Below are 17,916 nucleotides of genomic sequence, written 5' to 3' on the forward strand. Positions count from 1 at the left end.
CAAACTCGAGGTAGAATCTATGGCAGAGCTGTTGCTTTGAATTGCAGTTGTTGTACAGGTGTACCTAATAAAGTGGCCACTGAGTCCATATGTTCCCCTGTATGTGTCCCACTAGAGCCTCAGGTGAAAAGAGAGGACACCCTGGTCCTGAAGCTGGGCTCCCTCAGCATGGCTCCCCAGGCCGACAACCCCCTGACCCGCACTGTGCTGAGGAAAGACATCTACCAGTAAGTAACTCTCTTCTCACCACAACCTCTGAAAACTATGGATATTCAATGTTTTCAGTACAAAATCAATATTAAAGTCATCCAGGTATGTTTTTTGTTAGTGATTTACTAGAGCTTTTAAAGTATTTTATGCAGTAAGCATGCAATTCTAATGGGATTAAATGTTCTAACCAGTCGCACACACACTAGTACCGGTTTTAAATCGATGGTATTTTCCCTTCTCCTCCGCTTGCACATCCTTTTTGGTCGTCCTCACTTTCTCTGCTTCATACGGAAGCTCTGAGAGGGGAGGCAGAAAAAACAAACTGTTCTTAAAAGTTTGGCCAAGATAATTTTTTCTATGTTATTTAATTTCTTCTTTTTGGGGCTTAGGAAAACAGGTGGTTAAAAAAAAAAGTGTTACATTTCCGCCACAAGAGGCTCAAGTGCACCATAACCCGCCATCTAAAGAGAACTAAAAGCGTTCCGATTTTTCTTCCAGGAGAATTTAAATGTACGTAACTTTCTAACACATTATATCAGCACCTTTTCTCACTGTCCTCTCAGGGCTTCCGTAGATCCAAGATAACGTGCAGGATATTTATCACAGAGTCTCCCTCACAGTCTCCCTCTTTTACTCATTTGAACTTGCGGGCGTCCGACACCTCTTCAGTTATTACATCTCATCAGCCCTCCACTGCTAGAATTACACCACCACAACACTTTCTATTTGACCACCGTCCATTGAAGGTGCCATTCAAATGTGTCTTGACCTCAAGTCGCACTCCATAAAAGCTGTTGTGAGGCAAGTGTGTGTTTCCTATTCAATTCTACGGCTGCTTTTAGGGCACAGCAAGTGACAGCGCCACATAGCGGTCACACTGCTGCAACAGTGACAGGGAGCAGTGAGTGACACCTTGGGGGTCTGCTGGGCCCTCCAGCCGAAACACAAGACTGTTGACACAAGCCCCCCCTCCACCGTGCCATGTGGATCAAAGCAACTAGGCAGGGGAAATCTGGACTTCTGAGGGAAATAGCTCTGCACAAAACACATTTTCCTTCCTCTAGGCAGCTAAAAGAATCTGGATTGTGTCATAGCTGCCTCAAAAACCGCAGCCCCACAGCTTGTGTGTGTGTGTGTGTGTGTCAGTCAGAGAGAGAGAGAGAGCGCTGTGTGAACGGGCAGATACAGAGCTGGCAAACACATGTAATGAGGGAGATAAAAGTGATGCCAAATGCTTTGTGCAGCTGCAAGTGAGATGTGAGCTGACACAAGAAGTGAAGTGGAGAAAGAGCAAGAGAGAAAAGGTCAACAAAAGGAGGGAGAGGCCACTTCAGGCTTCAGTCGGTGGAAGTGTCGCCTGGGAGACATCTGTACATCAGGGAGTCTGTAGCCATCTAGGTGGAGAGGAATAGCGCTCTGTCCAACTTTGTCCAAATGTCTCCCATAGGAGCTGAGCTTTCTCCCTCTCAGTCGCTCACTTGATGCCGTGGAGCAGAGATGGTATTGATCAGTAACCATAGCTACTGTTTTGCCGGGTGTTTTTTCATCTCTCGTCTTCATCCCCTCTAGTCTCAGTGCACTGTGCTGGAATGTTTGCTCGTTGTTTTGGTGCAAGTTAGCACAGCTAATGTGTAGTAACTACTCTGTTTCCACGGCAACAGTTCCCTAGATTTACTTTGTTGGCACGTCGGCCATGTTGTTACATGTCGGATGATAAATAACGATCTTGTGGGCATGGAAAATAATCTGCAGTTTTTCTAAAGACTATTTTAGCCCTAAAAAAAAATAAAACCCAGTGAGACCAGCCATGCAATTTGACCCCCGTATTGGCCGGTGACGCTCCGCCTGTGGTCGGGAGATGGCCGGCGGCTCCTGCGGCTGTGGTGCCCACATCTGCTTGGAGGCGTGCATCGCCTCGCACGCTGCTCCGCCGCCGGCCGGGACGCAAACACGCCACCGCGCATTCGCCCTCCACTCACACAAACACAAACACAAACACGCTCAGGCATGCGTTCACTCCCAGACAGCCGCCTGCCTGTACCTGCACACAAAACCAGGGTTCTTACGCTCATGAAAAACCTGGAAAAGTCATGGAGTTTTAAAATGGTTACTTCCAGGCCTGGAAAAGTCCTTGAAAAAATAATAATCACAAAGGTTTTGGAAAAGTCATGTGTTCATGTCGTTCATTTATGCTGAGTTTGAAATAATTCATTTTTAAAAGATAGACGCTCAAAATATAAGCAGGCATACATACAGGCATCTATATACATATTTATTCTTTTAATCAAACTATTATCTCATTCATTTGTGTCATTTAAGGTTTACTGTATGCTTTGTATTCTCATTGTTAGTTTAAATACTACACTTACTCACTTTTTACTGTTTACACCCAGTTTTCACAAAATGTTTGGTCATGGGAATTTGGTTTAAAGTCATGGAAATCCATTGGTCACAATGTGTATGAAGCCTGACAAACGCACACGGCTGTCCCCAACAGGAGGAGCAGCATGTGTACCGACACGCCCACACGGGCTTAACCTCTACACACAGAAGCCCAGAGCCACCACTTACCCTCTGCAGCCAAACCCTGGAATTAAGTCAGACCGCTCTCTGTTCACTCTTCCACCTCCAACCGTGCATCATCCTCACCGCCGTCCCCCGTTCACATCTGCCCCTCCAATTTGGGGTGGATCGTACTCCCGGGGTCACACGGTTGATAACCCTGAGATTAGGGAGACGTGCTTCCTCTGCGTGTTCTCCCCCAAGTTGCGTGGAGAAAGTCAGAGTGGGAGTCTGTAATCACGCAAACCGATGTGTGTTTACAATCTGGAACCGGCCGCGGCCACGAGGAGAAATGTGTCCGTGAGCGCCGGTAGCCATGTGCTGCAGTTCTGTTTAAAGCCCGCCACTAATTACATCCGTTGTCGTAATTGAACTAACAGCCGCGCTGTTATTGTCTCCTGTACGTGAAACGATGGCCTCGCGGCGTCTCCAACAGATTTACTGTAATGCCACCCTGAGAGGGCGGACCGGTGGAGGCTCCAGGAGCCGCCGTGTGTAAACACCCTGACGCGGCGCGTCTCGCCGCTGTTGCAGCTAACACCGGCTCCTGACACTTCAAAGCTCCCCGGCTTCCCTTCCAGCCTCAAACTCGCAGGCCGCAGCGTGTATTTATCGTTTGGCCCGGATGGATTTCCTCAGAGAAGGTCAAACAAACCTGTGACTGGAAAAAGCCACGAGAGCTAATCTGCTATCCACCGCATTTGGTAAGAATTAACGCCGCTCCATCTGATCATGTGACGTTGAATCTTGTTTCCCTGCAGGAGGCTTCTCCGCTAAGTAGGAATGATGACAGAGCGGCAGGCTTTTCCCCTCCTCTCTCTCTCCGTTTACGGCTACAAGGCCGCTGTCAATTTACACAGCTGAAATCATTTTCCTGCCTCGAAAAAAAGCGGGCTTTTTCCAAGTACATGAGCGCTGGCCCGGGGAATGTCCAGCATGCATTCAGCCCCTGGCTTTCTTGTGGTTTGGGCCTTCAGTAAAAATCTCACAGATCTTTTTACTCATTCGCTCTGTTTTTCTCCTCTCTTTTTTTGGAACGCTTGGATTGAAAGCTCCTTGTTTGCCGGGCTGAATCGAGAGCTCTCTTTTCAAGTAGCATGTGTCCACATGTTAAAGCGTCTGGCTGTTTGTGCCAATATCTTAGTCCAATATGGACCTTTCATCAACTACATTGAAATGAATTGGTACTCTGTGTTGTTTTAATTTTGTTCATGCTTCATTGTGTTTTAGCCGTTTTTTTTTTTAGAAATTAAATGTTTCACTTTTTTTTTTTATGCAAAATATTTTCCATGGTTTCCCACAACATACTATGTTGATTTATTTTAAATGGCACTGTTATAGCCTACTGATGCTAACTCTGTTTCTTCATGAGAATACAAAAGGAGTTTGGATGGACAGGCCAGCGCTCTGAATCTATTACTGACAAGAAGATGAGTTATGCCGAATAATTTCTTTCTGAACACTATTTGCAACTTTCCGAGGAAAGTCGAGAGATGATTTATTTTGGCCCCTCCCTCATTGCCGTGTAGCATCCATGTGTCTGCCCATGTTTCCGTGTGTTTGTGTCTTAAAATATCTGCCCCGTTTCCCGACATCCCCACACCTCGATGACACAGCTCCAGATTCCATCACATGCTCGGTTACCTCATGGTCTGTCCGAGGGAGACTTTTGGGGGGGGGGGGGGGCGTCCCGCCGCCGCAAAATATGTTTTTGTACTTTTGTTTGGATTAGCGCGCATGCCTGCGTTTCCACGGTAACGGCAGACACGGACGCTGCGTCAGCGAGGACTCGGGGCCAAGTCGACACGATGCGACTCCTCCTGTGTCTTTTTCTCACACACTTCCCAAAATATGTCTCCCATTTCATTTTTTATTTTCTCTCCCTATACTTTCTTTCCTCATCCCGTGTTTGTCACATAACTCCTCATTATCCTCGGCTGGTTTTTATGGCTGTATCTTTCTTTCTACTCCTCTTTTCTCCTCACTCGTTCTCCATCATGCCTCATCTCCACCTTCATTTCTTCTTTTTACTGTCTCTTCCTCTTTTTTGTTATTTCCTTTCACGCCCCAACTTTTTTCTCCCCAATATCGTCATATTCCTCCCCTCCTTCCCCCCTCATAATAATAATACTTTGATTTTATATAGCGCTTTTCTTAATACTCAAATATGCTTGACATAGGAGAGAGGAGCTACCATGCCAGGTGCCACATCAGGACTAACATTCATACACCGTAGGCGCAGCTACGGGAGCAATTTCATTTCATAATAGCTCTTATTCACACGTCCATCCATTGCTTCCCACTCTTCCTCACCTTCTGCTGTCCTTTTTGCCTCCCATGTCTCGTTTTCTATTCATTTATTTCTCTCCTTCTCCATGTCTATTTGTTATTTCCTCTCCGCTCTCTCGCGTCAGTTAGACTGGTCCCAGTCCCAGCACACTGTGGTCAGTAAGCAAGCCCCTTATTGCTGTTGAATGGCTGCCTGGCTAAGCCCACATATGTGTCCTAATAAGTGGTTGTGATGGGGATCTCCCCTCCGCAGATAAACACAGCCTGCTGAAGCCAGGACCCTGCCTGTTACCAATAAAACTCCTTGGCACCGTTTGAAGCACCCTTCTCCTCCCAGTAACATCCTTGTGATGTGAGGGCCGCACTCCTCTCTCCTCCTGCCTGACAGTAAGGGATTGACCTGGTCAGAAACGTCTGGGCGAGCAGTCGGGTTCACTTTGCCTTCTACAGTAAACAGATCCATATTTTTACAATATTCATTTACAGAATCAAGATTTAGCTTTGCCGCCATCTGCATTGTTGGCTCTTAAAAAAGACATGGACTCCCTCGCTAGACATGGACAAAATAACTGTTTGTTTTGCATTACAATATTTTGGATACAAACAAATACTGTACTCTTTTTTGTTACTTTTTACGTTTACTCTAAAACCAGCTGGTTAATGTGGAGTTAACATGTGATTTGTGTTGAGTGTCCCTGTACTAGTTAACCTGGTATTTGTGACGATGTCGTCGGATCAATAATTCTGACTTTTCACAGAATCTAAAGGAACAGTTCATCCAAAAATAAGTCCAAAATATAATTATTTTTTTTCCTCTTACCTGCCGTGCTGGTGAAGATGTCTCCCAGTAGAAAAGTCCAATATAATGGGACCATGTGGCGCTCGGCTTGTGGTGCTCCAAGCACCAAAAAACTACATTTGAAAAACAGCAATGTCTCTGTCCAGAAACCCTGACTTTGTCAATCAGATAGCTCCCACCAAATAAATCTAGATTAATAAAAGGAAAAGTCTTTCTGGGTGAACCGTCCCTTTAAGTTAACAATAACTTCTTTAGACATATACATGTAAATAATTCAATAGACCGAGGCGTGTTTCCTGTAAACACTCGGCTGTACTGTATATACTATAAAGTATTTTGACATGAATAGATCTGCTAATCTTCACTGTGTGTTCATTCAGTAGCAGCAGGACAGTCCTTCTGCTTTATTAGTGTGAGTGAAGCGGCTCGAAGGTGCAGAGCTGCCACAGCGCCAGCAGACACCTCGGTCACTGGGGTTCGCTGCTGCTGCTTTAGTGGTAGGATTAGGAGAGCCTGCCACTTTTATGCGTTCTAATCTCTTGTCCTCGCATCGGGGCAGAAGACAGAATGATCCTCTCAGGCTCTCTTTGACAGCTGCGGCTCACTTTCTCCTCTTTTTTTATTTGAAATGCCATTCTTTCTTTTTTTTTGTTCTCAGCTGGTCTCCCTCTTCCCTCCGTCTTCCTCCGCATCTTTCTTTTTCCTCATAAAAAAAAAAAAAAAAGCCCCCCAAGTTCCCAGAAAATGATTCATTAGATGCTTCAGTGCACACTTGTCTCATCACTCACTCCGGTCGGCTGCCAAGTGCCCCATTTCCCCCGTTTGTTTACACCAGCAAAAAAGGAGAAAAAAGTGCGTTGGCTTCTCTCCGCTGCGGTGGCGGAGGAGAGGAGCTGCTGGGGCCACACACAGTGACACTCAGGGCCTACACTTATATACACTGATTTAGGGGCTTGCTTTCAAACCTCCGCCGGCTGCCGAGCAGGTTTAATGATAAACTCCTTTCAGAGGCAGCGATGGCAATGATCGTAATATCTGTATCACCAGACTAAAAGAAGGCTTTGGTGTGATCTTTATAAGGTGCCACTGCAGAGCAGCATAAATGATGAGCGGCGAGGTTATGCATTTTTTTGTTATGCGCCAACGGGACGTTTGGTAATACGATGTAAAGCGTCGCAGTGTCTCGCTGCTACATTGTACATCGCTCCTCAGTACTTTGAGTATGCAAAGCAGCATTCTAGAGCAGTGGTGTCGGTGGGGATCAGAGGATCTCTACTCATGTTGTGTTTTTGTAAAAACATGCCTGGCGTGTCATTAACGCGGAACTGTGAGCAACACCAAACCAACTTAGTAAATGTCTGAAATTGCACCGGTGCTTGTTTGGCTAGCTGTTCTGATCTCTCAGCTGGTTCCTGTGAGTGTATTGACTTAAATACATGTTATTACAGCGATCCCTTTTGGTACTGCACCACTGTCTTAACGTGAATGTAGTCATGTTGCGTTAATTGCAAATGTCCAGTTGTCATATGGTAGATCAGCAGTAATGATATGCTTTTTAGGGAAGAAAAGGGGGAAATAGCACTGATCCTTGAGAGTTTGTAGACGCTGACCACAGAGGAGTCGAGTGCTGCAGAGATCACACAGGAAGTTAGCATGGCACCGGTTCCCTCCACAAAAAGCCAGTGGGATGTTTCCTAGTGGATTTTGATTATTGCAGAAAATAGGCTTTGTGGCAAAGAAGCGTTTGTGATTCTCACACATTTTATTTAGCGAGTAATCTTTTCAAAGGAACGTCGCGTTTATGATTTCTGAAGTGTTTCGCCACATGAAGCCACTCACAAGCTTCAAATGTCTCGAGTGGGACATTTACTGACAAATCTCCGTGCTAACCACAGACCTAACTTCAGGCCTCTCACCAAGAACCCATTCATAAAACCCAGGCAACTGGATGTGCACAAATGCTGACTCACTCTTGGTTATAGGGACTCTACATCAGGCCCACCCTGCAGTCAAGCAGAGGTAAAGCGGAGAATAGTTCAAAAATATTTCCTCGATCAGAATGTGCTCAGTTCGGGGCCGAGGAAGACCGACTGGGAAGAGAGAGCTTCACCTTTCCTTTGTGAATGTAACTCAGTTGGCTCCATTTGTTTTTCTGCTCTACTCTCTCGCTGCTCGCCCATGTTCTCCCGCTCTCCTGCAGAGGAGATAAAATAAGCAAGGATCGGAGGGTCAGCCAGGATAAACATTTTTTTTTTTTTTTTGTCAGTCCGGCAAATGAAACACCTGGTGCTGGTAAACGCAGCGGACATATTTCACATGGCCCTGACACTCGGGATTAATGCAACATCAAATTGTTTTAAGAACGGGGGACAGCCGCTGCCCAGAGTAAATCACACGCCCACTTTATTAAAGCTAGCCCAGGAATTTATGTTTTTGATTCCGACAGGATAGCCGACATGTTGGACCGGCCCCTCTGGACAACATGTCGTAATGCGAACAGGAAGTTTAGACTCAGCCACTGAATACCGCTGTGGCTTTGAGGGCGGAATATATCCCCCTTCACCTTTTTTTTTTTCTTTCCACAAAGTGATATTTGTCGTTCTTTCAGTGGGAACCGATGTGATAGATAGACTCCTCTGTCTCCCACGCGACACAGCGAGCGTATCATATGACATGCAGGCTGATTTCCTGGAAGGAGGGGGGTCGGCCATTTTGCCTCTGCAGCCGTAAGAGAGGGAGAGAGAGAGAGAGGAAGACTTGGTTTGCATTTGTGGAGCTAATGTTACGAGAGCAGAGTGGAGGAAACCAGATGGATGTTCGTGGATTTGATCTTTGATCTGCGACCAGAGTACCTGACCGCCATGTTCAATCAAGTCACTCGCTATGAGGCCATCGGCCTCTTTAAGGCCGACCACCCTTTCTGTCCGACTAGAGACAGACGAGCAGTAAAGCTCATCTGGATAATAAAATCACTGATTTATAGCTGCCTCTATTCACCTATATATCATATTGTATCTTTGTCATCTCTCTCCGTCCCTCTGATTCCACCTCTCTTTCATTGGAGAGCTAGCGACCGCAGCGCTACACTTTGCAGCGTCGTGAGCAGGGAGCTGTATACAGGGTCTTGTGTGCCGTGTTGTGGTGTCTGCTGACTTCTGTGTACAGCCTGTGGTTCATTCCATAAATATCTGTGGCCTCTGTGATGTTATTCTCAGGGCCCTCCGCTCTGTGAGAAGATTGCGCCACAACACTTGTATTCCTCAGCCTGCAGTTAGAGGTTTAGGGGGATTAGGAGGGAGAGAACCCGGGCCCTGCTATACATTTTTATGGCCGTCTTACGCACACGATTCCAATGTAATGTTCAGAGAAAGTGGAGACGAGGGAGAGAGGGGGTGTAGGACTCACCGCAGGGGAATCAGGCAACTGCACCACAACTTATTTTCCCCTCTCTTTTTTGGCCCAAAGTGGATCGGCTCTTGGGGCGGCCATGTTGATTAGTTCTTCTCTGGGTTCTTTAACGGTTTGATCCAGCACATCAAAATAATATTTGGATATCCATGAAATGAATATAGACTTCTATCGTCCAAAGAGGATAACTTGTTGTCAGTATTTCCTGTGGTGGCACCAAGAATGAGGCAGCATGTTTTCACTTCCGCTTCCCCAGTCTCAAAGTTAGTGAGTTTTTTAATGCGATTTTGGTTGGATGACAGAAACATGGTCTGCGGTTAACATAAGCTGAAGAGTTTTAAATGTTTTGTTTCTATGACAGAAGAAAAATATCCCTAATTTTTTTTATTTTGCAGCTCTTGCGTGTCTCAAAGAAGGCATTGCTAACCAGGCGCAAACCTCCGGTTCTGAAAAGTGAAGAGAAAGCAAAAGTACCTTTAGGCTGCTTTCTCTCTCCTGACCACCAGGGGGTGACTCCTCTGGTTGTATAGAAGTATATGCTTCATGTATTAAACCTTCATTCTCTCTTCTGACCACCAGGGGGTGAGTCCCCTTGTTGTATAGAAGTCTATGCTTCATGTATTAAACCTTCATTCTCTCTTCTGACCACCAGGGGGTGACTCCTCTGGTTGTATAGAAGTATATGCTTCATGTATTAAACCTTCATTCTCTCTTCTGACCACCAGGGGGTGACTCCCCTTGTTGTATAGAAGTCTATGCTTCATGTATTAAACCTTCATTCTCTCTTCTGACCACCAGGGGGTGACTCCTCTGGTTGTATAGAAGTATATGCTTCATGTATTAAACCTTCATTCTCTCTTCTGACCACCAGGGGGTGACTCCTCTGGTTGTATAGAAGTATATGCTTCATGTATTAAACCTTCATTCTCTCTTCTGACCTCCAGTGGGTGACTCCCCTGGTTGTATAGAAGTCTATGCTTCACGTGTTAAAGCTGCATTCTCTCTCCTGACCACCAGGGGGTGACTCCTCTGGTTGTATAGAAGTCTATATAAATGACTCTACTTCTCTCTTGATTTATTCCCTCAGTAAACATTGTAAACATGAGTTTATGTCTCAATCTCTAGTTTCAAGTCTTCTTCAATACAGCATGATGTTCATTTAGTAAATTATGGTAATTTAGAGTCAAACAGACCATAAAGCAGGGGATGCTTTAGGGGCGGGGCTACAAGGTGATTGACAGGTTGCTACCACAGTGTTGTCTGGTCTGGGAGTTGTCCATGTTTTCGTCTTCCAACTTTAACCCTTTCACAGTGTGTATCATGTTCATAAGAACCTTTGGCCACATAAAAAGCATTTGGCTGTCCTAAGCTCCGCCCTCTTGTGTCATTGCCGGTTGCAGAACAACACTGCATCACGACTGTAAACAAATATTGCATTGATTTCTGTAAAACAAATTGCGTCAGATGATCAAAATCCTTGTTATGACTTGTCTCTGGTGCATTGATTCACTTTCTACATATACAATATGGGACATTATGTCAGGCAGATTGCCTTGACTTTAGCTAAACAAAATCCTCTTCCTCAAAGGTGGAACTTTTACAGTTCGTGGAACAGCTCAACCTTTCATGCAGCGTCACCCATCGGCCAACATTTTCAATTGTATATAAGATAGGATCTCCCACCAGCCACCCTTTCACATCTGTCTGCGGCTGTTGAAAGCAGAGTGGAGTTCTGCATTCCTTTTGTTTTTGGTGGCACTCGAGGTGACGGACATCAATTTGGAGCTTCCCGGAAAAAGCGCTCGCTGTGTTTTGGCATGCTGCTGTCATTCAGGTCGGGATGCACGCTGACAGAGGCGAGAGGGATCAGCCCTCAGCTGTCCCGCGCTCATCCAAGGGCCTGAACCAGGGGTTGACCACCGGGCCACGCAGCTCCCTGATTGTGTGTGTAGATGCTTCATCCTGAAGCAGGATACAAGGCTTCTAAGAATACACCCGAACCGGCAACCTAGGAAGCTCTGCGCTCCGCTGCAGCATGCGACGCACACACTCCTCCGGCGTTACCCTGTCAAAGTCCGACGCCTGAAATTGTACGCGCATACGTTCCGTGTTCATGCGTCCGTGTGTGTAGTCGAGCCCCAGCCTCGTGCGTTATTGCGTGTGAGTTCCTTTTCCCTCCCCCGGCACATGACATGTTGATGTTCTGGCATCCTGTGTGGTTGGTTTGAGGCTGTCACCGCTCTGACAGGGACGCTCTGATTGGACAGTCACACAGCAGTAGTGGAGGCCAGCTGGACAGGCCGGAATACTGTATCGATAGGCGGTGTGTCTCCAACAAGATTTGTTATTTCTACGTGTGTGTGTGTGTGTGTGTATAAGTGTGTGTGTGGTCAGTAGCCTCCTGCCAATCAGCAGTTATCAGTAGGCGACTCAGTGGAACATCGGTCCAGAGCTTTCTGAGGATTGAGTAGAAGTCAAAAAGAGAGGGGGGGGGAGAGAGAAGAAAAGTCAACCTCAGGAAAGAAGGAATGTGCAGATGCTTTCAAATGCCCATGTGTGAAGCCACAAGCTCTGGGAAGCCAATGTGAAACCAGTGGCGTAATTGCCCTAATGCTCGTGTAATAAGAGAAACATTACGACCCCAGGAGGCCCAAGCAGACTTGAAAGAACCGAGAGGCTGGCACTGAAGCGGGCTCAGAACCGTGTTCCTCCCCTGGGCTCCGCCCGCTCGATATCGGATCGCTTCTTCAATGAACAGGGTGCTACCAACTCTGATGTGTTTGATTAGTCCCTCTGCATGCATGTGATTCTTTCTAAATACACAATGCAGAATGTGTACATTGAATATCCTGTGATTTAATGTTGCTGTCTTGAGGCAGTCGCTTCTTATTAATCCTTATGAAGGCACCTGCAGTATGATTGTGTGTGTGTGTGTGTGTGTGTGTCAGCGTGTGCGTGTGTGTCAGTCTGTTACTTCAGCTGCAGGTTTGAGGGAACCGCAGAGGGAAATGCGAAGCCACCGTGTAGACAACTCTACTGTGGTGGTCCCCTTTCTTCTCTCCAGCACTTACCACACACACACACACACACACACACACACACACTCACACAGCCCTCCAATCAGCCCCCCACCCCTGCCCGCATTGTAACCGGGGCAAAAATGATTAACTTGAGCAAATGCTTTTCTCCATGTATTTCCGCTGAGATGAAAATGTCCGGCCGTTGGCAGGACTTGCCTCCATTCCTCAGCGGTGACGAGGAGTCAGTGTTTAAAGCATCATTGTTCCCCTCCTTGATATTTTTCCATCTCAACATTTGAAGGGCTTTGAACAGAGTTTTTTTTTTTTTTTTTGAAGGGCCTCACATTATGTGTAGCCTGGTAATGGACTGATGTTATTAGCATTTAAAAGAAAGTTTAGTTTTTTGTTTGAGGGAGAGATCCAGCTGACAGACACATGTTGAACAGACAGCACAGGGAGACTCACACACCACGAGCTGACATGTCAGACTGTACGGAGAAGCACACACACACACACACACACACACACACACCACACATGCTGCACTTGTGCACATCACACTCATCACCTTCCTTCAGAGTATTCTGTCTTCTGGAGCCGACGTATAGAATCTTAGGTTATTGTTTTTACAATTTGAAAGACTTGAAGGGTGGTCATTTCAGCTTTTTTCACCCTGTTTTTATGTCTCAGTTATGTCTGACTATTGGGGACAACAGTTTTTTAAATGTGGTCGAGTATTGAGGCAGAACGCTGCAGACACTAAAACATGCATCTACTAAAGGTGCTTGTTTTCACCACTGACCGGCTCAGGTTGTTACTATGTAACTATGTACTATTAGTGTCTGACAACATTATGGAAAGAATGCAGTAGCTTCGTGGTATCTAAGAGATGTTCATGGCTGAATATGAACCTGATTTCAACGATGCAGCTTTTCAGAACGAGACTTCTCCACGAGTCACACACAATACCTAACAAACGAAAGGTGAAGAAACAGGTTTTATTTCTCTGTTGGGTCCCTTCCATAATGCTGTCAGACTCTCTGAATAACATCCTGACAACGAGCCCTTTGAGGAGACGTAGGCTGACGGCAGAAACCATTACGCTGCAGCTCGTTTAGAAACTGCCAATACTGAGACACAAACACTGTAAAGTAGGGTCCAGGTTGAAAAATACCAAAGTTATCCTTTGAATATACTGATAAAAGTGAGGATATAATTGCGAAATAAAAGATAAGTTTGTTTTCCTCAGCTCTAATTCCCTCTTCCTACTCTCCACCTGACCGTGACGGCCTAGTTCAACTCCATGGTCCAGTCTTAATGTTCCTCCCCTTCCTGGTTCCTCTGCGCGTCGTAGCAGCGTATGTGCTCCTCTGTCCTTCACCCCCCGCCTCACTTGGCTGTCCTGGCTGCTCCGGCCCTCGTCAGCTCCTCTCTGGTCAGCTCACAGGATGCTGTAGAGCATTTCCTGCCACAGGGGCTACAGGAAAGAGTCCCGTTTGATGTGCCATCTCCTCTGATTCTCTACACCTGGACTGTTCTCTCAGCAGAAACAGTAGCCCCCCCTACACACACACACACACACACACACTCACTCATTCCTTCCTTCCTATCCTACAGCATCCTTCACTCCACATCACATGCTGTCCCTGCAGCCTCTCGCCACATACTCTCTTCTTTTTAATATGCATTTAAATTGGTAGTTGGCTTCTAGTCTCTCAGTCCCTTCTGATAAAAACAAGTCCCGCTCTCCAGCTCAGCGCAGACACTGCCCAAGCTCTGTTTTTCATGTTTTTGATTTACGACTCCCCTCCTGCTACTTCTTTTTATTATTTGGTCCCTTTTTTCTTTCCCCCTGCCCGTTTCTTTCTCTTTGTTATTATCATTCCCATCAAATGTTCTCAGGGCCCGCAGCTGTTTTGGATGTCGGCATGGTGGTCAGAAACATTTTGGCATTGTGTTGTTCGAATGCCATATTTTCACAGCGCTGCCTGTTTAGAGTTGTGGTTTTGTCAGGAGCCCGGCCCTTGGGGCCCACTTCCTCCTCACTGTTCTGGAGTCAGTGTACCAAAACACTGGCTGGCGAGAGGGGAGAAGAGAGGGAGGACACTAAAAGAAGGGTAGAAAAGGATAATTCTGTGAAGATGATCTATTAATGGAGGTTATCCTGCACAAGAAGCACCTCTATCATCGTGCCTCGTTGAGGTTTTTGTGTGAGGTCTTCAGTCTTTCTCCTGCGTCTCTCTTCTTGTTCTGGCTCTCTCATCCTGCGTGTTTCTTCCTCCTTATTGGAACGAGGTGCAGCGCCGGCAAACACAGAAACAACCGCGCTCAGGCCCATTCTCAGAGAACGCTGTCGCCCGCACATGTTCAGTGTGACGGGCTCCAGATGAGGCTGATTGAATGCAGCCTTTATTCTAACTCTCACCTCCCTGTAGGTCTCCGCTCTGCAGCCGTTTCGGCAACCTGTTGAGGGCATTCCACTCACACCGCACCTCCTCTCGTGTCACGCCTCTCTACATTACTCCTAATCTCTTTCAGCGCGTTCCTCTCTCCCTTCTTTCACACTGCATGTACGTACAGTGAGTGAGAGCTTTCGTCTCGTTTAGCCCGCAGAAGTCGGATCGTTTGGCTCTCGGGTGAAGCGGTGGGATTGGTGCGGTGACGCCGTCTGACACGACGGATAGCAGCCAGAGAACACAGAGTGTGGAGAAGGATTTGTCTTGACATGTTTCCTGATGCTTTAAAGAGCTGGAATTTGGACGATTCTGTAGGTTTTACTTGCCGCTTCTTGAGTAGATTCTTTTTGTGTTAGTTCATGCATTTATGCTAAAGGGTGGCAGCTCCATATCAGTCACACATCAATGCTTTGAATACGTAGCACGTCTGACCCAGATAGAGCCTTTTCAACAAAGGCATTTGGCTTGTGAGAGTAGGAACAGGAACAACTGTAAATGATAGATACTTGTTACCGCGGATCGTTAAAACATTTTCTGAATTTAAGGTCATAAAAAGTAGTAAAAAGTATTATTTTTTATTTCTGGCAGGTGTTGAGTTTTGAGGTGATGCCTCATTGCATGATAAATATCTCCTCACAGGATTTACTTATTTAAAAATGGAGTGGTGGTTTTTGATTAACCCGGACCACGGGAGTTACTGGCAGATTGGGGCATGGCTTAGGTGTGTGTGAGGTGACACAAAGAGGTCAAGAGGGCTTCTCCCGACTGGCTTCGGTAAGAGTTTGATTGACAGATGGTTCAGCGCCTGTCCTTTTCCAAACAGTTTTCAACGACGGCTTCTCAGATGGTTCTTTGTAACAAACTGTTACAGTTGTGGTTGTGGAGAAAACGTGAATCAAGTTTATTTCAAACATAAAGCTCGGCCCAAGTCTGCATTCATTTTGCTGCGGAAAGAGTATTACATGTTCGAGGTCTTTTAAAAAAAAAAAAAAAGCCTTAACATTTATTTTAAATAAAGTGTGCACTGCTTACTGGGACACAGGAATAGTAGCCTCATTAATGTTACTAGAAACACCTGTGGGTTTTCTATGAAGTCGCCTCAGTTCATTTACCTTGACTTCAACTGCATTCCTTCTACATTTACAGGGTCTTTCTCGTTGATTTCAAAATGAAGCTACGCTCCCATCCTTTTGTTTTGTACTTTTTCTCCATTCTCCCCTCCACTCCATGTGACGTCCTCAGTCAGAGCTGGGAGAAGGGGGAAATCTCCCATATAGAAATGTCACTTTGTATAAATACACTCGGCGGTTTGGATGAATGCGAGATCCGCTTCAGAATTATAAACACTGGCTCACGCAGCCGTTTACAGTGGAGGAAGAATTAGCCGATGTAGGAAGCATGTGTGCCCCACATTATTGTAATTATTTGATGCTGTTTCTCCTCGCTGACATGGAAGTATTTGGACGCCACCTCACGAGAAAGCGCTCGCAGTGCCTGGGTCCTGGGCCGCACCAGGGGCTCCTAAGCTGCTCTGGTACTCTCTAAAGTCCGACCCGTCTCTCCTTAAAGCCTGTGATTTAGACATAAGTTTCTAATTCCATTATGTGGGAGCTTCCAGCAGCGACTCCTTGTATTCTGTTTCATTCCGCCTTTGTTTGCTGCAGGGAAATCTGACTTGGAATCAAATGTTGTTTAAGGTCAAGGCAAACGTCGGCGAGCGAGGACCTACTGTTCTAGCTATCCCGTTACATGTTTGTTCAGCCCGTCTGCTAAACCTGCAGCACACGTTAACCCTAATCAAATATGGCCATCACTCCCCGTGACTTTGTTTAGGAAAAATGTTCATGTCTTTATCCGAAGAAGAATAAGGCCTTGATATGCAATCTCGTTGCTTTAAACATTTTGTCAGAACGCAATAATTGCTGTAAACAAACGTGTAATCAGCTTGAAAGCGCTCTGCCAAAAGACCCTCACGTTCACTGATAGAAACGAGCATCTTCAACAAAAAGAAAAGGCACAGGATGCGCATGTGAGCTCACTAATGTGAACCAGCTTGGCAATACCAAAGCGCTTAATCAATATCAAGTGGAAAAAAACAGTAGTGGTTCGTGCTGCTGGATCCATAAAGTGGGCCTAATTTTACAGCTCCATAAAACACCCTGCTGGCCGGAGCAGCGCGTGAAGACTTTATGTGCAGGAGTAAATCAGGAGGAATGCTGCGAGGACTGGAACCATCTCGGTGTGAGACTCCGGATCAGAGAGACCAATGTATATTGCGTGTGAGTGAGCATTGTGTTTGAACCAGTTTAGCCACAGCTTCTCTTTATGAGTGTTGTCCTGGTCGTGGGTAGAACTACCCACGACCAGGACAACACTCGGCCTTAGAGAAAGGTCTTAGAGGCAATGATGAGGGCGTGCTCCACGAGTTCTGACATTCTGGACATCCGATACGACATGTGAGGCACAGCTGGAGCGGCGCTGCTGGAGCGGCGCTGCTGGAGCGGCGCTGCTGGAGCGGCGCTGCTGGAGCGGCGCTGCTGGAGCGGCGCTGCTGGAGCGGCGCTGCTCTCGCCGCATCATCAGTTATCGTCAACATACTTGAAACAAAAAAATAATTGTTTTTTTGTTCCTGCATCTACTTTCTGTTGGAGTCACTTTGGGCTTTGGAGACCAGGGACAGGCTTTGGATCTGGAGTCCAGCAAAAGCAATAATTATTTTCCTTTAATTAGTGTAAAAGTAGCATTGAGGTATGTGCCTGTTCTACTTTAGCTTGATGAAGATGACTGCATGTGAAGGCAAGCCAGGTCTCTGGTCATACCCCTGCCATGTTCGCTCACTGCAGCCAGTTGGGAATAATCTCTTCCAGCGATCAATTAAAGATAAGGCCTCTCGAATTAAAATGGCTGACGGGGCTTACATCATTGTGGGGACACAAAATGTGTTTTTAATCGGAGGTCTGAGGAAGTCAGCGAGGCTCTCCCCTTCACACCTCTGCGTCAGGGACCCGCTGCTCGAGCTCGGCCTGACATGTTTCATAAAGGCCAAGCCGGGAGGAAGCATGTCCAATCTGTAGCCGCTAGCAGATGAAGTGACCTCACAAGCCCCGCCTACTCTCTTCTAGTGGAGAGACTGGGGGGCTCTGTCCTGCAGGGACACACAGACGACTACTAC

The 17,916-nt window shown here is 46.4% G+C and overlaps 1 protein-coding gene across 1 annotated transcript in view; it reads left to right on the forward strand.

The window, feature by feature from the left end:
• The window catches only part of vps13b (vacuolar protein sorting 13 homolog B), a gene marked incomplete at its 5' end in the record, with an annotated part of 310,239 nt that overhangs the window by 178,116 nt on the left and 114,207 nt on the right, over window positions 1–17,916 (forward strand). The window contains one exon of the mRNA XM_079226893.1: window positions 116–227. Coding sequence (XP_079083019.1) covers window positions 116–227 — 112 coding nt within the window. The remainder of the gene's footprint in view (window positions 1–115; window positions 228–17,916) is intronic.

Source organism: Taurulus bubalis (assembly GCF_910589615.1).
Source record: "Taurulus bubalis genome assembly, chromosome: 12".
Lineage (NCBI taxonomy): Eukaryota > Metazoa > Chordata > Actinopteri > Perciformes > Cottidae > Taurulus > Taurulus bubalis.